Source organism: Nomascus leucogenys, chromosome 17 (assembly GCF_006542625.1).
Source record: "Nomascus leucogenys isolate Asia chromosome 17, Asia_NLE_v1, whole genome shotgun sequence".
Taxonomy (NCBI): Eukaryota; Metazoa; Chordata; class Mammalia; order Primates; family Hylobatidae; genus Nomascus; species Nomascus leucogenys.
This window is the reverse complement of record NC_044397.1, coordinates 94020163-94044304: the sequence shown is the minus strand read 5'-3', so window position 1 is coordinate 94044304 and position 24142 is coordinate 94020163. Positions and strand designations below refer to the sequence as shown.

The following is a 24142-nucleotide window of genomic DNA, read 5'->3' as shown; positions in this document are numbered from 1 at the left end:
CCTCGGACCCCCGCCCGCTGTCCCCCGGGTACGGCCTGCCCCGGGGGGGCGCGGGCGGGCGCAGTGGCCAGGGACGCCGAAGCCCCAAGTCTGGCCGACTTCGGCCTGCGTGGTGCTCGAGGGGGCCGGGGCGGGCAGAGAGCGAGGCTGCGGGAGGCAGCGGTGGCGGGAGCGGGTGGGCGGGGGCGCTGACGTCAGACCCGGGCCCGGGCGCCGGCGGCCGCTCCCCTGCCACATCCTGGTGGCCGCGCTCGCAGCCGGGCCGGGCCGTGCGCCGCGCAACCGGGCAGCCTCGCGCGCAGCCACCGGGGAGCGGGCGGGAGTCATGCAGCGGCCTTGAGCACGAGGGGCCGGCGCTGAGGAGCGCGCGCGGCGGGAGGGCGGCCGAGCATGGAGCTGAGCCTGGAGAGCCTGGGGGGCCTGCACAGCGTGGCCCACGCGCAGGCAGGCGAGCTGCTGAGCCCGGGCCACGCGCGCTCGGCGGCGGCGCAGCACCGCGGCCTGGTGGCGCCCGGGCGCCCGGGCCTGGTGGCCGGCATGGCGAGCCTGCTGGACGGCGGCGGCGGCGGCGGCGGGAGCGCCGGGGGCGCGGGCGGCGCGGGCAGCGCGGGCGGCGCGGGCGGCGGCGCGGACTTCCGCGGGGAACTGGCGGGCCCGCTGCACCCGGCAATGGGCATGGCCTGCGAGGCGCCGGGCCTGGGCGGCACCTACACGACGCTCACGCCCCTGCAGCACCTGCCGCCGCTTGCGGCAGTGGCCGATAAGTTCCACCAGCACGCGGCGGCCGCGGCCGTGGCCGGGGCGCACGGCGGCCATCCCCACGCGCACCCGCACCCGGCGGCCGCGCCGCCCCCGCCACCCCCGCCGCAGCGTCTGGCGGCTAGCGTGAGCGGCAGCTTCACCCTCATGCGCGACGAGCGGGCGGCGCTCGCCTCCGTGGGCCACCTCTACGGACCCTACGGCAAGGAGTTGCCCGCCATGGGGTCGCCGCTGTCGCCGCTGCCCAACGCGCTGCCGCCCGCGCTGCACGGCGCCCCGCAGCCCCCGCCGCCGCCGCCACCCCCGCCGCTGGCTGCCTACGGCGCGCCAGGCCACCTGGCTGGGGACAAGCTGCTGCCGCCCGCCGCCTTCGAGCCGCACGCCGCGCTGCTGGGACGCGCGGAGGACGCACTGGCCCGCGGGCTGCCCGGAGGCGGCGGCGGCACAGGCTGCGGCGGAGCGGGCAGCGGGAGCGCTGCGGGGCTGCTGGCGCCGCTGGGCGGGCTGGCGGCGGCCGGGGCGCACGGGCCGCACGGGGGAGGCGGCGGCCCCGGCGGGAGCGGCGGCGGCCCCAGCGCGGGCGCAGCGGCCGAGGAGATCAACACCAAGGAGGTGGCGCAGCGCATCACGGCGGAGCTGAAGCGCTACAGCATCCCGCAGGCAATCTTCGCGCAGCGGATCCTGTGTCGCTCTCAGGGCACGCTCTCCGACCTGCTGCGCAACCCCAAGCCGTGGAGCAAGCTCAAATCCGGCCGCGAGACCTTCCGCAGAATGTGGAAGTGGCTGCAGGAGCCAGAGTTCCAGCGCATGTCGGCGCTGCGCTTGGCAGGTAGGAGCGTGGCGCGCACGGCCAGACCCTGGGGGCGCCGGCTCTGGACTCCCGAGCACCTAGCAGGGCGGCGGCCTGATGCCCGGGGCCAGCGCCCCAAGCCCCGCCCGTGCGCCCCAGCAGCCCGGGAGCCCCTATCAGAAAGCTAGACAGCGATCCGCGCCGCTGCCTGTTTGTACCGTTGCCAAAAGGGAGAAAGGGATTGTGCCGCCTCCCCACCCCCGGTCGCCGCTTCTGCCCCTTTCGGGAGCGCGTAGGGGTTCTCTAGTCCTTGTTAGACTGCTGAGAGGCTCCGAGCCTCTCCCCAAGCCGCCCTCAGGAAAGCTCATTGTGTGTGTGTGTGTGTGTGTGTGTTTGTGTGTGTGTGCGTGTGTGTGAGCGCGCGCCTGTTGGGGGGAGCTGTGTCCCCGAACGAGCTGCTGTTGTCCGCTAAGGTGCCACTCCCCTCCTCCAGAATGGGTGGAGAGGGGCTGTTGAGCCCCCAGCCCCCGGCCACAGAGCTCCGAGACGTTGCGGTGGGCGCCCGCAGCTCAGCAGCAGAGGCCGAGCCGGCGCTCATCCCCCTCCCCGCCCCAGCGCGCGCTTCTTTGTAGTTCGGCCCCGCGATCGATACCCCCTCCCTCTCCCCTCCGGCCGCTGGCAAAGGTCACCCGAGAATGGCGGGGGAGGGGCGGCCCGGGGGACCCTCGGCCCGCGCCGCCCGGAGGCCTTCACACCCCGACCCGGCGCCCGCCCCGCGCAGTTTGGTCGTGGCTCGGGTGCGCGCGCGCCCCTGCCCGCCTGGCTTTGGGGTTTTGTGTCTCATGTCCACTTCTCTCCTCTCTCGGTGGGAACACTGGTATCTCTATGCTTTTCTCTTGCTCTCCGTTTTGCTCTTGTTCCTGCTCATTTTCTCTTCTCCCTGTCAGTCTCTCTGCCTCTGTCTCTGCCTCATACTCAGCCACCGGCCCCCTGGGGACCCTCCTCCCTCCTCCCTCCCAGCTGACAACAGATAAGTCCACACCTGCCCTCTGACAGGCAACCCGGCCAGGCCCCCATTTCCTAGGTGGGGCTGTAGGGGTGCAGGAGGGCCCCTGGCCTCGGTGGGGTTTTCTTTCCCTGGTGGTGCTGGGGAGGGGGCTGTCCACCCGGGCCACAGGGACAATAGCCGCGGCGGCTGGCGCCTGATCGATCGCTTCTCCGAGCACAAGGGCGAGAAAGGCGGGGGCTCTGGGAGGCGCCCCACTAGCAAAGAGGCAGAGGGGGTTGCGGCTGTGCCCCCAGGCAGCCCGTTCAGGCAGGGGGGGCTGGGGAAAGAGAGGACAGCGGGGGGTCCTGTGCTGTTCCTTCCTAGCAAGCCATTCCCTCCCTCCAGCCCAGGAGGACCAGACAACCCCCTGGGAGCCTGGACCCACCGGCCGGCCTCAGTTTCCCCCTTCTGCAGAGCAAGCAAGGTGACTAGCTGGCACCTCTTATGGGATTCTTAGATTTTTCTGCTTTGGGGCACGGGAAAATAAATAGTCTTTCGCGTGTGGCAGGGTAACCTTGTGCTCAGGGAGGTCGCATGAACCTGGACGGTTTCAGTCTGTCCTGCTTCCCTCCCCATGACACATACAGCGGCACTCGTGTGCTCACCACAGACAGGCGGTCATATCCGCACACAGCCACGGCCCTCGAGGTGCAGTGCGAGGCCTCAGGTGGCAGAGGGCACAACCCTGGCAGCTCTATTTATTTATTGAGACGGAGTTTCACTCTTGTCGCCCAGGCTGTAGTGTAGTGGTGCGCTCTCGGCTCACTGCAGCCTCTGCCTCCCAGGTTCAAGGGATTCTTCCGCCTTAGCCTCCTGAATAGCTGGGATTACAGATGCCCTCCACGCCTGGCTATTTTTTTTTTTTTTGTATTTTTAGTAGAGATGGGGTTTCACCATGTTGGCCAGGCTGGTCTCAAACTCCTGAGCTCAGGTGATCCGCCCGCCTCTGCCTCCCAAAGTGCTGGGATTACACAGGCTTAAGCCACCCTGCCGGGCCTAGCTCTGACGTTTAAACACCCAGTGGTTGCCATCACACCAGTAAGGCAGGGACAGTTTCTATATCCCGATACCCACCACCTCCTGCCTCCTCTCTAGCACATATTTGGGGGACATTGTGGCCACCGTGGGTGCACCCGGAGTCCACACCACTCTCCATTTTTCCCGCTGTCACGTTATGTAACTAACGACCCATTAACAGTACTGGAATTGCAGATTTGGGGGCCACAGAAAACATCAGCCAGAGCGTCACAGAAGGGTAAACCGCAGGCGAGAATTCCCATGGGGCGCGGGCTCCCCACAGCCGGGTCAGCAGCACCCAGCACCCGCCCTGAGTGGACACCGCCTGCTTCTCCTGCACCCGACCCTGCACCCAGGTCGGTGTTCCCTTCTGCCGGCCCCACCGCCATCCAGGCCTCCGCCGTCCCCTTTCCGCCACGGTGAGAGTTGCAGATGGGGAAACAGGCTGCGTTTGTACCTCGCCTTCCTGACTTGTGACAATGACAGACAGTCTCAGCTCTGGGAGTCTGGGTTTCCCGTCGAGGAAGGGAGAGTTAGAACAGTCGCCGTCTCCGGGGTGCGTGGGGGAACCGGAGGGGTGAGCGCAGCTCCTGGCACCCCGGACCCTCCCGCAGGGCGCTGGGGTGTTGAGGATGATAAACCCGGACCACCCTGCCCGCCTCCTCTCTGCCGGGTCCGCTGCCCACGCCGTGGCCCCGCCGCGCGGCCCCGCAAAGCCCCGTGGCCGCGGGGTTCACGCCGTCAACCTTGCGCACCTGTCGCGTCTCAGGTGCCCTGAGGGCCGCATGTACACCACCGGACTCCGCCTGGGACGTAAGAGGGGCGGGGGCGAGGGCCGCGGGGTCATTAGGCTCCGGCCCAGGCCTTTAGTTCCGGTCGCTGCGCAAATGAAAAGCGGTTAAGTGGCGGCAAATCGCGGCGGTAAATCGCGGCGGTTAGGGGGAGATGGCCGGATGCGTCCCCATCTCCACCTAACACGGCGACGGCGACGCCCCAACGCTGGTGCTCGGAAAGGGAACTCTGCCCCCCACCGCCCCCGCACCATTTCGACCCCGCAGCAGAGGACTCGCCGCCCTTTCCACTCAGGCATCCCCATCCCGCTCCGCGAGCACCGCGGGCCTCCCCAGGCCACCTCCAAGGAGAACTTTGCGCCCCGGGTCTCCCGTCGCGCTTGCCCGGCTCGGGGCCGCCACGCGTTTCCGCAAGTGCCGAGTGTCCCGCCGGGCGCCGGGGCCAGGAGAGAGACGGGGACAGGGAGAGAGAAAGACCCGCAGGTGCAGACGGAGAGGGAGGGAGAGAAGGGGAGATGGAGACAGAGGGAGGGGGAGAGGGGGAGATGGAGAGAGAGGGAGGGGTCGCGAGACAAAACCAGAGAGTGGGGAGGGAGAGACCGGGAGCGGGAGAAACAGATGCGGAGGAGAGAAAAAGAAGCCCAGAAAGGAACAGAGGTGAAGGAGACACGAAAAGAGAGGCAGAGAGACAAAAAAGAGAGAGAGAGAGAGAGGCAGAGATGGGAGAGGAACTCTGGGTGCTGGAGGCTGCCTCTGTGCCCACCCCCGCCCTCCCACAGCCCCCTCCTCTTCCCCATGGGGTAGGATTGGGGAGGAGGAATGGGTGGCTTCCTTGTTTCACCAAAGCACGCAAGAAATCCCACTGCAGACCTCGGAGTCCGGGCCCCACTGCCTGTTCTGCGTGCCTTAGTTTACCCATCTGTAAAATGTGCGTGTGGTGGGCCGAATTCCGGGTCTGACATTGTCAGATTCTGGACCCCGTCGTCTGGGAGTCCTGCAGCCCCCAAGCCCATTCCCATGGGGCTGGGAGCCTCACCCTACCCCCACCCCAAGGTCCTCTGAGTCCCGCACTTCGGAGCTGCCTCCTGGTCAAAGCCCTCCCCTGGCGCCGTCTCCAACAGTACTTATGGGAGAGGGGCTGGGGGAGGGGCGGGCGGGCTCCTCGGCGGGGGTGGGGGCGGTCGATGAATTCGAATTACCGTCTCTAATTCATCACCGTCTCCGGGTCGATAGCTTCGGCCGTCTTCAAATATTGTTTAAATTGCAACTCCGGAGGAAAAGTATTTTTTTGTAACTGATCAGAAAAAAGCTATGTATATAGATAATACAAAGTTAGATGGAGGTGGTTGAAAGAAGGGCCTCATCTCCTCCTGTGGGCACCACGCGGAGGCAGGAGCCCAGGATCCTGAGGGATGCTGGAGCCCAGCATGGGGGAAACTGAGGCAGGGAGAACCCCCCACCCCCAGGTGGATGGGATGCTTTGCCCTTAAGCAGAACAAATTGTCCTAGGGACAAAAACCAGAGCTGTGTATGGAGTTGCATGCTGAGGGCACCTGGTGCAGGAATTGGGCACCTCTGTTTGGTGGTGGGTGAGCAGGGGGAATGCCAGGTACTGGGGACCTGAGGGGATGGCCATGGAAAGGAAAAAGAGGCAGAACCTCTTCCCCACCCAGGGTCACACAGGCCTTCCCTCCCCCACTTCTCCCCCCTACCCGCTGCCACCATCAAGGGCTGAGGTTGAAATGGGCGAGGAAATCTGGGAGTCCCCCTCAAAGGGACAGGTGCCCACCCCCCACAAGCACTCTGGAACCCCCACCCCAACTCTGGATGAAGGGGAGGGATGAGCAGGGAGAGGAGGAGGAGGAGGAGAGGGAAGGGAGGGAAGGAAGGGGAAGAGAGGAGAGAGGTAAAGACCCCTGTGCCTTTTGCAAAAACCCCACTTTCCACTGCAAGGGGTCCACGCCTCTTACGGACACCCCCAAAAAGATGCCCCACGCCACGAGACAGTAGAGATAACCAAGGTCGGGGGCTTGGAGACCCGGGCCTCCCCTGGGCTCTGTCCCTGGCTGATCCCTGGCAAAAGGGCTTGAGCCTCAGTTTTCTTATCTGAGAAACGGGCAGAATGAAATGACGCCTAGGAGAGGGGGTATGAGGTGCTGGAGGGGCTCAGGGGTCTGAAGGGGACACCGTAGGTTTCCACAGGGATGCACGGAGTGTGGATAGACGCAGACCGTGCCCAGGGCCATGAGAACCAGACCCATGTGGGGCTGTGCGTGAGACCCAGGTGACTCTGGTGCACCCTCCCACAAAACTTCAGGGCTGGGGAGGAGCAGCCCTAGCTAAGGAGCTGGGCCAGGATCAGGCATCAGGCTCCCGCCTCCCGTGCAGAGGGGGAGGGAGATGGGGAGGGGTGCCACTGAGTGCCCACAGCCCTCCCCCTCCTCCTCAGCTCACCTGCCCGGATGACATTTTGAACCCAATGCAGCTCCCATGCCCACCCTACAGACCAGCAAGCTGAGGCCGAAGAGAAGGGCGCTTGCCAGAGCGCCGCACTGCTTCTGCTGTGGAGCCAGCTTCCGCCAGGAGGGGCCATGACAGGACCAGGGTGTGGGGGTTTCAGCTCCCCCGACCCCGCTGAGTCTGGTGGGCCTAACGCTAGGCTGGGGATGCCCAGGCTCCCTGATCTCCAGCAGAGATGGGGGAGCATTCCAGGAAGGTGATGCTTCGGGAGGAAGGCTTGGAGGTGTACTGAGGTCATGGACCACAGAGAAGGGACCAGAGGGGGGTGGTACTTTCCACATTCTCAGCCACTTGGCCGATCCTCAGGTGGGGCCAGGTGACCGACCGGTTGCGCCTCCCCACCTCACAGGAGCCACATCCTTTAAGGGCCGTGAGGCCTTCGCTGCGCTTCCCCCTGTCCCCTGCCCCCGTCCCCCAGCTCCTCCAAGTATGATGCTGTTGTGGGCATGTGAGTCCTCTTCCCTGGGAGACCACCAGAGACTCCCAGAGAGGATGGGGGGGGCCAGGTCCCAGCCTCATCAGGTCCAGCTCAGAGCCCCCAGGACCATCCCCACTTTTGCTTTTGCCAGAAGACCTCCCCCTCCCAACGCCAGCCTCAGCCCCAATAATTCCTTTCTGTAGCCTGGGAGACAGGGACACTCGCCCCCACATCACAGAGGAGTCTGGGGGAGTCTCTTGAGTGGTGAGGGGCTGGAGCTGGCCTTTGGCTCTGAAGTCCTCTTAGCCTGAAGTCCTAGAACTAATCACGAAACATTCATTCTTCTCCCTGAGTCTCCCTCGCATTCTGTGCTGCTTCTCCAACAACCATTACCACTGTAGTCTAAACCCCTACGATGCTCTCCTCCCCCTCCCCTTCCCCCTCCCCCTCCTCCCCCTCCCCCTCCCCCTCCTCCTCCCCCACCTCCCCCTCCTCCCCCACCTCCCCCTCCCCCTCCTCCCCCTCCTCCCCCTCCTCCCCCTCCCCCTCCTCCCCTCCCCTCCCCCCTCCCCCTCCCCCTCCCCCTCCCCCTCCCCTCCCCCTCCCCCTCCCCCTCCTCCTCCTCTCCCTCTCCCCCTCCTCCCCCTCCCCCTCCTCCCCCCCCTCCTCCCCCTCCTCCTCCTCCTTCATCATGGCCTCCCAGCTCCATTCCCACTCTTTTTTTTTTTAGAGATGGAGTTTTGCTCTTGTCGTCCAGGCTGGAGTGCAGTGGCGCAACCTTGGCTCACTTCAACCTCTGCCTCCCAGGTTCAAGTGATTCTCCTGCCTCAGCCTCCCAAGTAGCTGGGATTACAGGCACCTGCCACCACGCCCAGCTAATTTTTGTGTTTTTAGTAGAGACCGGGTTTCACCATGTTGGCCAGGCTGGTCTCAACCTCCTGACCTCAGATGATCCGCCCACCTCGGCCACCCAAAGTCCTGGGATGACAGGCATGAGCCACCACGCCCAGCCCACTCCTCCTTCTCGCTGCCATCGCCCCCACATCCTAAGGGAGCTTTGCATGGCCACTTTGGAGCTCGTTTGGCCCGGGTTGGCACCCTGCCCTGTGGCTCCCCAGAGCCCTAAGGTATAAATGTGGTTTCCTGTGGTGGCCTACAGTGCCTGACCCTGGCCTCCCGCGTGGATGTGGGAGGGGACTTCTGGCTGGTGGGACCAGCAGGGACAAAGGCTGGGAGGTGGGAAAGTCCTGAGCGGCTGTTAGGAGGGAGGCTGAGCCTTTGGAAGTCGCCGGCAGGCAGGTAGCCCGGCTTAACCGGGAGAGCTGGCGCTGGTTGGAATCAAGTTCTTAATTAAATATGGGCCCTGATCAATAGGGAGGGAAGCACTGGTGGGGTAGGGGAGAGGCTGAACCAGGAGCCAGGAGACCCACCTGACCTTGGGCAGCCTTGGGACACCTACGGCCTCAGTCCCCCCCCTGCCAAGTAGGTGCTAATGCGAGAAGGGCTGAGAAACCAGCACCCCTCCCGAGTCCCGAGTCCCGAGTGTGGGCAGATGTGGGGGGCGATGGGGGACCCCTCCGAGCTACCAAGTCATGAGCGCAGAGCCACAGAGTCCCAGCAGAGAGAAACAAAGACTCAAAGATGCGCCTGGCACAGGCTGCTGGAGAGGCGTGCCCGGGTCACAGGTGTAGACGCACCCAGGGACACGTGTGTAGACGCCTCCGTTCACACTGGGACGAATGCAGACTGACCCAGGACCCCCATCCGCCCTCCGGCAGAGTCTTGAGCCAGCAACTCCCCAAAGTGGGGTGCGGGCACCTCTGGAAGAAGCCCCATCTCCCCCTGGACGCAGGGGCTGCGCCATCCGGAGACCCTCGTGCTGGCTGCTGGGGGTCCTTCGGGCCTTCCGTGCGCCCCCAGCTGCCCCCGCCAGCCCTCCAGCCCTCCTGCCCTCCTGCCCTCCTCTCTGGGAGTCGGGAGAGAAGCTGCTGGGCTCTCCTCCCTGGAGCTGGGGCTTTGGGAAGGTCGAGCCGACCCTCAGGGAGTGGGATGCGCGAGTGGGGGACGCTAGTTGCGGGGCAGCAGGGGTCCACGCATTTCCAAGCGCCCTTTCCCGTCCACGGACCTGCTGGGGGGATGACTGTGCCTCAGTTTCCATCACCCAGCAAACGCCGTCCCGCAGCACCCGGGAAGCTGCGGAGTCGGGCTGGGGCCGCCGCGTTGCGCACGTCGGTCCTTGGCGGATGTGTGGTTCCCTAGCGCGCCCGGCCCTCAACAGCCTGACAGGACCTGGACGCACGTGCCCTGGCGCCAGGAGATCCGGGACCCGGGACCACGCGCCCGCGGCCTTGGAGCCTCAGGGTCACTGGTGCGGGCTCCGCAGGAAAGCGCAGCCCCCAGCAGGCGCCCAGCATCCCACCCCCGCATCCCACCCCAGGGGAAACCGCGCTGCACCAGGCGCCAGTGGCTTTCCTCTCTGTCAGTCGCCCCAGAACCGCGGCCGGCCGTCCCGGGTAAGCTCCGCTCCAGCGCAACGGGAGGACAAGACACGTTCCCCCTCCCCTCCTCCACCTCCCTTGTCTTTGCTCCCTGGTTCCCTAAAATATTCTACATTCTTTTGGCCCGGCGGGGAGGCTCACGCCTGTAGTCCCAGCACTTTGGGAGGCCAAGGCAAGAGGATCTCTTGAGGCCAGGAGTTCCAGACCAGCCTGGGCAATAGGGAGACCCCATCTCTACAAAAATGTTTTTAAATTAGCCGGATGTGGCCGGGCACGGTGGCTCACGCCTCTAATCTCAGCACCTTGGGAGGCCGAGGTGGGTGGATCATCTGAGGCCAGGAGTTCGAGACCAGCCTGGCCAACATGGCGAAACCCCATGTCTACTAAAAATACAAAAATTAGCCTGGCGTGGTGGCACATGCCTGTAATCCCAGCTACTCCGGAGGCTGCGGCAGGAGAATCGCTTGAACCCAGGAGGCAGAGGTTGCAGTGAGCCGAGATTGCACCATTGCACTCCAGCAGCCTGGGTGACAGAGCGAAACTCCATCTCAAAAAAAAAAATATATTAGCCCATGTGGTGGTGTACACCTGTGGCCCCGGCTACTCACGAGGCTGAGCCGGGAGGACCTCTTGAGCAACGGAGGTCGAAGTTGCAGTGAGACGTGACTGTGTCAGTTCATTCCAGCCTGGGCAACACGGGCAGACCCTGTCTGAAAAAATGATAAACAAATAAGTAAATCTACATGATTTTACAACAGTTAACGCATTCGCCAGATTCCGAATGTAAATGCAAGACGTGGGGGCTTCCATTGCCCTCCCTTCTGCAAATCACAGTTTGTATTTCTCCTTCTTGGGAAAGGCTGCGTTCCAGGGATAAATTCTTCTTATTTCCCTTTTTTGTTTTTTTAACAGAAAGGGGAGCTTCAGCTGCTCTGTGATTCTTCCCCCCAGCTCAGATCCGTGAAGTGCGCATCCTGGTCATTTTTGCCGGCCGCCTAGTACTCTCTGACGCGGCGGTGGTGTCAGGCTTTCCTGAACCGCTTCCCCGCCCCGCTGACATTTAGGCTGTTTCCAGTCGTTCGCGGTCACCATAGCGGCTGCAATGAATACGTCCGGGGCGGATCATTTTACGAGTGTGAGTTTATCTGTGGATTAATTTCCCAATAATTGAAACGCTGGGTCAGCCTCCCCAGCCCCTTTCTGGGTGGCCGCTTCAGCCGCTTCTTATCACTGAGTCCTTTCCTGTCATCTTTTTCAAATCCATTTCCCACTGCAGGCGCTGTGTCTCTGCAACATTTTTTTTTTTTTAATCAACGCCTTGTGCGTGTTTGTGTTTGCCCACTCGCTTTGCTCCTGTTTGAGGGTGCCTAAATGGGGTGGGTCTCTGTGGCTGAATGTCCGAGGGTGAGAGGTGCCCCCGACACCCCCATGCCCCCACCCCATGGCGGCCCAGCCTCCAGATGGAGCCACGAAGGAGGGACAGCCTGAGAGTCCAAGTGGAAACGCGTTTCCCGGTTAAGTCTTTGAAGGCTCAGAACTAATTTGAAAATGCAGTCATTAAAATCCCATCAGGGGAGGCTGGCGGGGAAAGCTGGAGGCAGAGGGGTGGGGACAAGAGGGAGGCGGGCGGGGACCTCCCAAGGCTGGGCGCCTGCCAAGGCCAAGGTGGGCTCCGAGGTCGCGTGAGATGTGGGCAGGGCAGGCATGGGGAGGGTAAGCCACCCAGAGTGGAGGGGTAGTGGGAAAAGAGTGGGGCCAGATGAGGGGCCGGGGAGGCCTCTGGGGGTCCACGCCTGGGGCATGACTCAGCCCCGTCTCCTTGGAGAAGGTTCCACTGCCTCCCACCTACGGGAATCAATTTTCCAGCTCCCCCAGGGGTGCAGGGTGTAGACAGAGGGTGTAGGTATGTGATCCGGGCCCCCCACAGTAACTGGACATGTGACCTTGGGTAAGTCACCCACTGACTTGGGTCTTGAGAGGCCATGGGTGGGATGTGCAGGGGGACAAGACACCACCATAGGGGGCCATCAGTACAACCCACATCTGGGGCCGGGAAGCTGGTGGCGGGGGCAGGACGCGTCGCCATGGAAACCGGTTATCATCCCAGCGGGAGACTGGGCTCCATGTTGAATTATCTGCTCCATGAAGCCAGAGCTGAGCGCTAGAGGTGGCTGAGGGAGGGGATATCGGGCTCCAGGACACGGGGTGGGGGCAGGCACACGGCGGGGTAGACTCACGTGGCTTGGTGGTTTGGGGCACTGTACAGACTGTCGGGCACAGAGGAACAGGGGACGGTCACTTGAATCGCCCATTGCTGCATCCTGGGCATCTTCTTCTTCTTTGGGCATTGCCCAGCTGGTCTCCATCTCCTCTAGTTGCTCTTTGATCTCCTCCCTGGACCTTGGGGACCCCCAGGAGCCTCCATGTCCCTCTCCTCCTGGTGCCACCCTGGCTTGTGCCTCTCCTGCTGTGCTGCCCCCAGCACTGCCGGCATCTACTGGGCTTCAGGGACCCTCCCTGCAGCTGTCCCGAAGCCTGGGCCTGGTCTTCTGGTCCATCCTCCCTCCCAGCCAGCTGTGTATCCACTCGGAGGCCTCACAGAGCCCAGTGGAGCCCGCGCCCCCCTCCAGTACCCACCCAAAGGCGTCCTCCCTCCCCCTTTCCTGGACTCAGAGCGGAGCTGGCCTCCTCGTTGGGGAACAGAGTCCCAGGCAGCCGCAGCTTCACGCTGCCCTGTGACTGTGAGCGGAGGCCAGCTCCTGGAGCTGCCTCTCTCTGGCCTCACGCGGTAGTTGCTCCCTGAATGGTGAATGGATGAGTCGGTTGCAGGTCCGCGCTTCGGCGTTCATTCCTTCATGACTCTCGGGGCTGCGGCCCGGTGGGGACACAGGGGTCTGGGTCACTGTGTCCACTTGATAAACCAGGAAGCTGATGTCCAGAGAGGCCAGGGTGCACGTTCAAGGCCACTCGGCCCACAGAGCCCACCCGCGTCCCCGTGGCTGCAGTGGTGAGGGGAGCAGGGGGAGGCAGAGAGGAGCCACCCTGGGGCTGGGCGGACATGGATGCGTATCCCACACTGCAGGCCTCTGCGGGGTGACACCCACACTCACCCCAAGACCCTGCACACCCCACAGCTCTCACGTCTCACGTCCACACCGCGAGCCTGCTGCATCCCACATACGGATGTCACACCGAGATCCGTTGCCTCATCCACCGCCCGTCCAGGGCCCCACAGGCTGACTCCTGTTTTCCCGCCCAGAACAGGATCAGCTTTCCTAACAGTCATGGGTTTCTTAGCTTCTCACTTCGGTGGGGTTTGGATGTGCAGGGCTGCCGACCCCCATCGTGGTTAAGCGCCTGTGCAGGCAGCACCCCCCCACACACAGTACCTCGCTCAGACTTCACTCTCCACCCCGCCTGGACATTTGGGCAGCCTCAGGCAGCCCCACGCGGGCACACCCGATGGTGGACGGAGGCTGGCACCCTCAGCCCGCACACGGCCAACATCAGGCGCGTGCAGAGGCACCCACGGGCCCGCCTCCAGGGGCGAGGCGGATGCTGCATCCTGAAGGCTCCCCCGTTGCAAGCCCAGCCCCTCCAAAGGCCTCTGGATGAAGGGGAGGATGAAGGGGGAGAGGAGGAAGAGGAGGGGGAGAGGGAAGGTAGGGAAGTGAGGGAAGGAAGGGGAAGAGGGGAGGGAGGTAAAGAGAGGGAGGGAAGGAAAGGGAGGAAAATAAGAGCAGAGACGGGAGAGAGAGGGAGGGTGAGTGGAAAAGGAGGGGTGAGGAGGAGGAGAGGGGCTGGTCCCCTGTTGGAGGGTGATGGGGGTTGACAGATGGGCCCCAGCTTGGGCTGCAGCAATGAGTGAATTCAGGGCCCCTGCTCAGCTACCAGCCTCCTGCTGAGGGCACTCGGGCAGCCCCACTGTCCCGCCCGGCACGCCAGGGCAGTGGCTGCTGGTCTTCCTCAGCAGGGTCTTGCAGTCGGGGCTGAGCCCCCCCCATGCTCCACCACCCTCATGTGGGACAACCCAGGAACGTGTTAGCCACTGCACAGTCACTCAGCCACTGCCTATATCTCCACTCTGTGCTGGGCCACAGAAAGATCTCAGGCCCCACGAGGCTAAAAGGAGGAACAGTGGCCCCTGGGAGTCCCAGAGGAGGGGCCCCGGGCTCCGCTGCGGGGGAAGGGAGGGACTTCCTGGGGAGAGGCCATTGCTCCTGGGCGTTGAGGAATGTGTAGGAGTTCTCTGGCTGGAGTAACCCAACTTTCTACTCTTGGCCCCAGTTTCTCCATTTCTCCCCTCTCCAGGAAGATCCTGAGAGAAAACCTGAGGCTCAAGGTCTTCCTTGAGGGAGGGGGAAACTTTATGGTTGGAAGGCAAGTGTCGCCCAGAGCCAGCTCCTCTCCCTCTCAGGGACCCCCAGATGGCAGCTGGGAGCCTCTTGTTAGCCCTGCCGTGTTCATTCAGGACTTTTCTGGCTAGACCCTTCCCCACAGCCCAACCATGATCAAGACTAATCTTACAGTTGGGGAAACTGAAGCTAAGATGGTCCAACACCAGGCAGGGCCCAAGAGGGCAGCAGGTCAGACCACCCTCTCGGGCCCCGGGGTAGTCGGCTGTCCCCAGCAACTTTTAGAAAGGCAGGAAGTGGGACAGAGCTGGTGTGTGGGGGCCAAATCCCAGGGGGTCTGCAGGAAATGCCTTCATCCGGGACTTGAGGATCTCCCGCTGTCCAGCCCCCTTCCCCAGCCATGAGACACAGCCTACAACCCCGGCCCTTTCCTGGGTTGGGGCAGGGACGGCTGCCCTCTGCTGGACCCAGCGGGAACAGCAGGGAGAACTGAGCGAAGGGGCGGCCACGCTCCCGGGACCTCCCCGCCCAGAGATTTCCTGATCCCACCTGCCCAGAAAATAAAACGACCGCCTTGTTGATGCTGGGGCATCAACATGGAGGCGGCAGGGCAGGCCCAGGATGGTGCCCTGCGGCGGGAGGCTGGACGCTACGGTAAAGCCACCATGACTGCGTTTGCCGGGCTCCCTGTGCATGGGCTCAGATGTGGGCGTGGGGTCTCCGTCTCTTCTATTTGATCTTTGATCTCCTCCCAGGGCCCCGGGGATCCCCAGGAACCAGCCCCAGATCCTCCTCATCCTTAGATTCCAAAAAGACTGATAACCGTTGGGGAGACGGGATGGGTAGGGTACCTGGAGTTCTCAGATCAGAGCCTCTCGGGGGTCATTGCTCCTGGAATCAGGGCCTCAGTCTGCAGGGTCCTGGAGGAGGTGCAGGGCTGGCTGCAAGAAGTGGGCATCCTGTCAGGACCCAAACCCTCACTCAGTGGGGCCCCTGGACAGAGCGGGTGAATTGTTGTAAAAAGAAGAAGGGGTGTGGCCGGGGTGACAGGGAGAGTTGTGGGATTAGACAAGGGGTGTTGGGGTAGCCTCGCAGGGAAGGAGATACCTGAGCAGAGACTAGAAGGAGCTGAGGAGGGCGGGAGGGGACTTGGGGAGGAGCAACCAGGAAGACAGAACCGTCGTGCAAAGGCCCCAGGCTGGACCCTGCCAGGGAGGCGGAGCTGAGTGAGTGAGGCCAGGGCGGGAGGCCGGACAGAGAGGTGGCTGGTGGTGGATGGGGTGAGGGAAGGGCCTGGAAAAGCTCAGGAGCCCAGGGAGGACTGGCCTGCACCGGGACATGCCTGAAGGGGGCGCAGTGTCTTTACAAAGGAAGGGACTGAGGCCTCCAAGGGAATGAGACTCGCCTGGGGTCCCAGAGCAAGCCTGAGAGCCTGGCCCCACCCCACTCCTCCTCCAGCTTGGTAGCCAAGGTCTGTGTTGGGGGCCACTCTCTATCCCCCCAACTACAGGTCGGGAGCCGCTGGTGATGGAACCAGGGGCTGAGTATCCAGTGCTGGCCACATACTAGGAGAATCCCAGGATGGGGTTCAGCAGTGCTGATGAGGATAATGAAGGAAATCAGGGGGAGGTGAAGAAAACAGAGGAAGGGGGTGAGTAAAGAAAGGTCATAGAGGAGGTGTGGGGAGGTGGAAGGTGGAGGTGATGGAGGTGGAGGTGATGGGGGTGGAAGGTGAAGGTGATGGAGGAGGTGGTGGAGGTGGAGGTGGTGGAGGTGGAGGTGGAGATGGTGGAGGTGGAGGTGATGGGAATAGAGGTGATGGAGGAAGTGGTGAAGGTAGAGGTGGAGGTGGTGGATGTGGAGGTGATGGGGGTAGAGGTGATGGAGGTGGTGGTGGAGGTAGAGGTGGAGGTGCTGGAGGTGGAGGTGGAGGTGATGGAGGTGATAGAGGTGGAAGTGATGGATGTAGGGGTGATGAGGGCGGAGGTGGAGGTGGAGGTGGTGGAGGTAGAGGTGATGGAGGTAGAGGTGGTGGAGGTGGAGGTGGTGGAGGTGATGGAGGTAGGGGTGATGGGGTGGAAGTGGAGGTGGTGGAGGTGGAGGAGGTGGAGGTGATGGAGGTAGGGGTGATGGAGGTGGAGGTGGTGGAGGTGGAGGAGGTGGAGGTGATGGAGGTAGGGGTGATGGAGGTGGAGGTGGTGGAGGTGGAGGTGGTGGAGGTGGTGGAGGAGGTGGAGGTGATGGAGGTAGGGGTGACTGAGGTAGGGGCGATGGAGGTAGGGGTGATGGGGTGGAAGTGGAGGTGGTGGAGGTGGAGGAGGTGGTGGTGATGGAGGTAGGGGTGATGGGGTGGAAGTGGAGGTGGTGGAGGTGATGGAGATGGAGGTGGTGGAGGTAGGGGTGATGGGGGTGGAGGTGATGGGGCTGGTGGAGGTAAAGGTGATGGAGGTGGAGATTGAGGTGATGATGGAAGTGATGGAGATGGAGGTGGAGGAGGTGGAGGTGGAGATGGTGGAGGAGGTGGAGGAGGTGCTGGAGTTGAGGGTGGTGGAGGTGGAGGAGGTGGAGGTGGTGGAGGTGGAGGAGGTGATGGAGGTGGAGATGGAGGTGATGATGGAAGTGATGGAGGTGGAGGAGGTGGAGGTGAAGAAGGTGGAGGAGGTGGAGGTGGAGGAGGTGGTGGACGTGAGGGTGGTGGAGGTGGAGGAGGTGGCGGAGGTGGCGGAGGTGATGGTGGAGGGGGTGAAGGTGATGGAGGTGGAGGAGGTGGAGTTGGTGGAGGTGGAGGTGGAGGATGTGGAGGTGCTGGAGGTGGAGGTGGAGGTAATGGAGGTAGAAGTGGAGGTGATGGTGGTGGAGAAGGTGGAGGTAGAAGTGCTGGAAGTGGAGATAATGGAGTTGGAGATAGTGGAGATTATGGTGGAGGTGGAGGTGGAAGAGATGGAGGTGGTGGAGGTGATGGTGGAGGTGGAGGTGGTGGAGGAGGTAGAGGTGCTGGAGGAGGTGGAGGTGGTGGAAGTGATGGAGGTGGAGGTAGAGGTGCTGGAGGTGGAGGTAACGGAGGTGGAGGTGGTGGTGGAGGTGGAGGTGGTAGATGAGGAGGTGGTGGAGGTGAGGGAGGTGGAGGTGGTGGAGGTGAAGGTGGAGGAGGTAGAGGTAGAGGTGCTGGAGGTGGAGGTAATGGAGGTGGAAGTGGAGGTGGAGGTGATGGTGGAGGTGGTGGAGGTGGTGGAAGTGGAGGTGGAGGTGGAGGTGATGGAGGAGGAGGTGCTGGAGGTGGAGGTGGTGGAAGTGGAGGTGGAGGTGGAGGTGATGGAGGAGGAGGTGCTGGAGGTGGTGGAAGTGGAGGTGGAGGTGGAGGTGATGGAGGAGGAGGTGCTGGAGGTGGAGGTGGTGGAAGTGGAGGTGGAGGTGATGGAGGAGGAGATGCTGGAGGTGGAGGTGGTGGAAGTGGAGGTGGAGGTGATGGAGGAGGAGGTGCTGGAGGTGGAGGTGATGGAGATGGAGGTGGAGGTCGTGGAGGTGGAGGTGGTGAAGGAAAAGGTGCTGGAGGTGGAGGTGGTGCTGGAGGAGGTGGAGGTGATGGAGGAGGAGGTGCTGGAGGTGGAGGTGATGGAGGTGGAGGTGGAGGTGGTGAAGGAAGAGGTGATGGAGGAGGAGGTGCTGGAGGTGGAGATGATGGAGGTGGAGGTGGTGCAGGAAGAGGTGATGGAGGAGGAGGTGGAGGTGCTGGAGATTGTGGTGGAGGAGGAGGTGCTGGAGTTGGAGGTGATATGGAGGGTGTGAAGGGATAGGACTGACATTGGTGGTGCAGGAGTGACAGTGGAGGAGAGGACAGAGGTGGAGGCCGCATTGGAGGCTGGTGGAGGTCGAGTGGCAGAGGTGGCAATGGTGGGCCCTGGCAGCATGAGGCTGGTGGTTGGTACCAGGGCCAAGTCCAGGGCTTCACCCCCGTCCCCACTCTGAGCCCTTCTCTCCAAGCCTCAGTTTTCACTTCTGCACAAGGGGTCCATAACCACCATGGCCTCTGGGGTTGGCACAGGGGTGGTCTTTAGGACTAGCGTGGGGGTGAACCTGATGTCGGGTGGGGTGCTGGCAGGGGTCAGGTGGCGATGGTGATGGGTAGGGGACGCACGGAGGGGGCGTCCAAGAGGCCCCCCTACTCCAACTCACACCTCTGTCGGCGGCCGTGGGGGATGGGAGCGATGACAAAGCTGCTCGCGGTAAACAACTCCGACTGGATCGATCTGGGCTGTGAGGAGCTGTAATTAGATTGAACGCCGGGAAGGGGGGCAGCAGAGCCTCTTTTTGCTGCGATCGACAAAACGAGAAGTTTTTTCAGACTCTGCCTGGCCCGGCCCCTCCCCCAGCCTCTGCCTCTGGGGTCCCCATTAAGCACCAGATTGAAGCCTGGGAGGTGGGGTGGGAAAGGGACTGTATGCATCCTACGTCCCTCCCCCATCTAGGCCAGTGGACTCTGTTTTCTGGGCTGCCCTATTGGGACTGGCTGGGCAAGCTTGAGGGTGGCTCACATTTCTCTGAGTAAATTAGGAGAAAACCTCTTGCCTTGTAGAATTATTATAAGGATTGAGGCTGGGTACTGTGATTCATGCCTGTAACCCCAGCACTTTGGGAAGCTGAAGCTAGAGGATTGTTTGAACCCAGGAGTTAGAGACCAGCCTGGACAACACAGTGAGACCACATTTCTACAAACAAAAATATATATATATATATGTTTGTGTGTTTTTTTGTTTGTTTTTTTTTTTTTAAATTAGCCCGATGTGGTGGTGTGCACCCATGGTCCCACCTACTTGGGAGGCTGAGGTGGAAGGATTGCCTGAGCCCAGGAGTTCAAGGCTGCAGTGAGTCGTGATTGCACCACTGCACTCCAGCCTGGGCGACAGAGCAAGACCCTGTCTCAAAACAAAACAAGAATTATTGTTAAGAATTGAGTGACCAGATACATGTAAAGCTGTTGACACAAACATCTTGTGAGCTTTCTGAGGAGCATTTGTATTTCTGTCCCTACTGTAAATGTAGGATAAATTTGTGAGTAAATTGCTAACTGAATGAATGAATGAGTGAGTGAATGAACATTACAACAGGTGAGCGAGAAGGGCCTCCCTTGGAATTTCAAGGCCCCAGTTGAGTATTGACTCAGCTTTCCCTTTGGAAGAATGGAGGACTGGGTCCTCTCCTATAATCCTCACAGGGTGGCCGAGTGCCAAAGAGGTGAGAGGTCAATTCAGTTTTTTGCATTTCCTTCCATGTTTCTTTATGCAGATAAAATATAAACATAGGTTCTTGTCTCTCCTTTCACACATAAAAGGCTCCCTGGTACACCGTTCACCCTTCAGGTTTTCCTTTGCCATCTTTCCAGATTCATACCCATACCCTCCCTCTCTGTCAGTCTCTCAATATAATTACAAATACAGTCTGTTGCCTAAATTAACATTTAGTAATTAACATTATTATGCTTTTGGCAAACATTGTCCACAGCTGAGCCATGTAGAGTACTAGGACTGCATTTACTTTCCTGTACAACTCTTTGGTTTTCCAGGAGTTGATAGCTGCCAAACAAAAATTCTTCCCATGCTCCCCAACAAAATTTAAAACCAACTCAATAGGACTTTCCACACGTATTAGGTCATCTCTGATCTGGGTGGGGCTGCCCTCCATACCCTGGGTCCTTTTGTCTAGCTGTCTTCCAGGGTCCTCCTCATCCTCATTTGGAGGACCCCTTTTCTCTTTCAGCTAGGTTGGATCACATTTTCTGAATCCCACACCATCCTTTTTTGATTTACCTCCTCGTTTGAATGGAACACATCCTCCAGTAGCTTTCTGAGAAAGGGTATGTGGGAAGTCAAGTTTTGGAGTCCTCGAACATCTGATTATATCTTTATTGCACCTTTATGTTTGGTCTTTTGGTATTTAGCAATTCTAGCTGAAAATAACTTTTCCTTGGAATTTTGAAAGCCTTTCTCTGTTGCTTGCTAGTTTTTGCACACCCAAAGCTGCTTGGATTCTTGATCCTTCGCACGACATCTGGCTTTCCTCTAGACGCTTTTTAGGATTTTCTCTTTATTCTTGGTGCTCTGAAATTTCACAATGAGCCTTGACTGTCTTTTTCATTCATCGAGCTGGGGACTTGATGTCCCACCCCCATTTTTTTAGAGCTGGGGTCTCGCTCTGTCATCCAGGCTGGAGTGCAGTATCATGATCATAACTCACTGCAGCCTTGACCTCCTGGGCTCAAATGATCCTCCTACCTCAGCATCCTGAATAACTGGGACCACAGGTGTGAGTCACCATGCCTGGCTAATTTTAAATTTTTTGTAGCAATGGGGTCTCGCTATATTGTCCAGGCTGCTCTCAACCTCTTGGGCTCAAGTGATCCTCCCACCTCGGCTTCCCAAAGTGCTGGGATTAGAGGCATGAGCCACTTCATCCAGCCTATTTATTTATTTATTTATTTTTGAGACGGAGTCTTGCTCTGTGCTTAGGCTGGAGTGAGTGGTGTGATCTCGGTTCACACCTCTGCTTACTGGGTTCAAGCGACTCTCCTGCCTCAGCCTCCCCAGTAGCTGGGATTACAAGTGCCTGCCACCACACTCAGCTAATTTTTTTTTGTATTTTTCGTAGAGACAGGGTTTCATCATGTTGGCCAGGCTGGTCTCGAACTCCTGACCTCAAGTGATCCACCTACCTCAGCCTTCCAAAGTGCTGGGATTACAGGAATGAGCCACCATGCCCAGTGGGCCTATTTATTTTTAAAAATCATTTTAAGAGAGAGTCTTACTCTGTCACCCAGGCTGGAGTGCAGTGGTGAGACCATGCTCACTGTACCCTTGAACCCCCAGCCTCAAGTGATCCTCCTGCCTCAGCCTCCCAAAATGCTGAGATTACAGGCATGAGCCACTGCACCTGACCACCTTTAAACTGGAAACTCATCTTTCAACACTAGATGTTTTTTCATTATTTGATCATCTCTTCCTCTATTTTTGAACTGTCTCTTGATCAGGTGACAACCCTGCTTCATCTTAATTCATCCTCTAACTTTTTATTCTCTTTCATTTCCCATCTTTGCAGCTGCTTGTGTTCCATTTTCTGGGATATCTGCTTAACTTTTTTTTTTTTTGAGATGGAGTTTCGCTCTTGTTGCCCAGGCTGAAATGCAAAGGCACAATCTTGGCTCACCACAACCTCTGCCTCCCAGGTTCAAGCAATTCTCCTGCCTCAGCCTCCTGAGTAGCTGGGATTACAGGCATGCACCACCATGCCCAGCTAATTTTTTTTTTTTTTTTTTTAGTAGAGACGGTTTCACCATGTTAGCCAGAATGGTCTCGATCTCCTGACCTTGTGATCCGCCTGCCTCAGCCTCCCAAAGTGCTGGGATTACAGGCGTGAGCCACTGCGCCCGGCCAATATCTGCTTAACTTTATCTTCCAGCCTTTACATGGAATTATTTTACTCTGGCTGTTATATATTCACAGTTCAAGAGCATTTCCTCACTCTCTAATGGTCGCTTTTACTTAACAGCATCCTGTACTTGTTTCATGGATACGATATTTTTCTCTTACCCCTCTGGGAATATTAATTATAGCTTTGCCCGCCTTGTCAGTTCCTTCTGAGTTTATTCCTCCCCCACCAAACCATTTTTCTCCATTGTTCCCCCCCCGCCCCGCTTTTTCATGTTAGACGCTTTCCTAAAATGTGCAGTAACCCACAGGCATCACTTGCATTTAATCGTAAAACCTGAAACCGCAGTTAGAAGCCCCACACATTCCAGGTCACAGGGAGTGAAGTGTGTGTCAGCTCACACCCTAGACGGGTGAACCTGTTGTCCCCGAGACATGAGTCACGGCAGAGGGAACATTCATTTATTTCTGTGGATGTGTATGGACATTGATCTAGCATGTCATGTTCCAGGCTGTTCTGCAACCGAAAGAAAAGCTCTCTGTGCCATCCCAGTAGGCCACCACGGCGGGCACAGAGAAGAGACTGGGAGCAGAGACCCACTAGTACAACCTGCACCACCGGCCACTTCTGGGGGTCACAGAGTAGCTGGAACTCCGGGATGGAGACAAGGGCAGGACAGCCTCTCCAGCACCATAGTCCCAGTCTGGATGCAGGAGAGAAATTGAGATTCTGATGGAGTTTCAAGCTGATGCCACAAATGAGCCCATCTGACTTGTGGCCCAGCTCCTAGGTGGGGAAGGCTGTGTTTTGTACCCACTGACACCCACTGCATTGATGGGAGGGGTCCACTTTGCTGCTGGAGCAGGAAGAGCAGGACTCGGCTTCAGCCCTGCTGCATCACCCCGTGCCTTTGCTTTTCTCCCCTTTGCAAGTGTCTGGTCTGCAGGCCATGGGGCAGCCTCCTTCAGCCCTCTCCCTGATCTGTGCGGGCTGACCAAGAGGAAGGGTGACCTGCTCAGCTGGGTGAGGAAGAGGTGGTCCCTGCACTCTCCCCTCCTCCTCCAAAGTCTTCTTCCTTAGATGTTCTGTGCTCCAGAGGGTTCACTGGATGCTCGAGGGAGGCCAAGTCTGGGTGGTCTCAGCCTGTGGATAAGGACAGGGGCAGGAGGCAGGGCTTCAGATGTCAGAATTGGGCTGTGGACTCACAGGGTCCCTAAGGGTATCAGGCCTTACAGGAGTGTCGCTGCTGTTCATTCATAGAGCTTGGTTGTCAGAGTCAGTTGCCATGGCACACACCTGTAATCCCAGTGCTTTGGGAGGCTGAGGCTAGAGGATCACTTGAGGCCAGGAGTTCGAGACCAGGCTGGGCAACATAGCAAGACTTCCGCTCCCAAAAAAAAAGAAAAGAAAGAAAGGAAAGGCCCTGGGTGGCTCATCAATTCTGGGGAAGGCTTCTGGGTTTTGTGACGCACCCCAGGACCTAGTAATTAACCAGTTATTTCACCCAAGTCTCCACTGAGCCACAAACTCACATGTGCAGTTTCCATGTCATTTCCCCAACACCCCCAGGTTGGGGGTGCAGAAAGGAGAAGAGAAAGTTACCAATATCAATTTCTGTGGTCTTTTAGGTCGGGAGCGTTTGAGGGGAGGACGGGGTTTTGCGGGGTATGAGGCTTGGGGGGTGCCTGAGTGGGCTCCATGGAGAAGGGGGCTGGAGGGGGTGGTAGCCGTGCCTGCAGAGGGGCACTCACACTGTGTCCCCTTCTTTGTCCTCCTCCCACCCCCACCGCATCTGCTTTCCCTGCCTGTCCTCGCCTTCCATTCTGTCTCCACCGCCCTCTGGGTGCATCCTGGACTTGCCTGTTGTCTCCCTGTTGACCTTGCTGTTTCCCTGTCTCTGTCTCTGTCTCCGTGCGTCCCTGTGTTCCCGGCTGTCTCCCCCTCCGCCTCTCCCTGCATTCTTGTTGCTTCTGGGCTCTCCCTGGGTCCTTATGTGCATCCGCCTTTCCCCAACGCGTCCCTTCTCGCCTCCTCCTCATCCTTCCGGCGGCGTGCGCCGCCTGCCTCTCCCCGGCCGGCCACACGGCGGCGCTGTGTCCCGCTCGCCCGCCCGCCCGCAGCCTGCAAGCGCAAGGAACAGGAGCAGCAGAAGGAGCGCGCGCTGCAGCCCAAGAAGCAGCGCCTGGTGTTCACCGACCTGCAGCGACGCACGCTGATCGCCATCTTCAAGGAGAATAAGCGGCCGTCCAAGGAGATGCAGGTCACCATCTCGCAGCAGCTCGGCTTGGAGCTCAACACCGTCAGCAACTTCTTCATGAACGCGCGGCGCCGCTGCATGAACCGCTGGGCTGAGGAGCCCAGCACGGCCCCCGGGGGCCCCGCCGGCGCCACGGCCACTTTCTCCAAGGCCTGAGGCGCCCCGGCCCCGCGCCCTCCCTGCCTCCACGGCCTGGGCGCTGTGTCCCCACGTCTCCTCCCCCCATCCTGCCGGCCCGGAGACCCGCCCCCAGGGGGCACCTGGAGGGGG

At 60.2% G+C, this 24142-nt stretch overlaps 1 protein-coding gene and 1 long non-coding RNA gene across 2 annotated transcripts; one reads left to right on the top strand and one right to left on the bottom strand.

Annotated features, from left to right (window-relative positions):
• Positions 1-390: 390 nt before the first annotated feature.
• ONECUT3 (one cut homeobox 3) lies at positions 391-24044 on the top strand. The gene is made up of 2 exons (XM_030795917.1): positions 391-1588; positions 23736-24044. Exons 1-2 carry the CDS (start codon positions 391-393, stop codon positions 24026-24028), a joined length of 1491 nt encoding a protein of 496 aa, XP_030651777.1. The 3' UTR covers positions 24029-24044.
• On the bottom strand, positions 22063-23191 carry LOC115830867. Its single transcript, XR_004026375.1, has 2 exons — positions 22849-23191; positions 22063-22758 (listed from the first exon to the last, which is right to left on the bottom strand). It is a non-coding gene; the product is annotated as an uncharacterized LOC115830867 (long non-coding RNA).
• Positions 24045-24142: the final 98 nt, after the last annotated feature.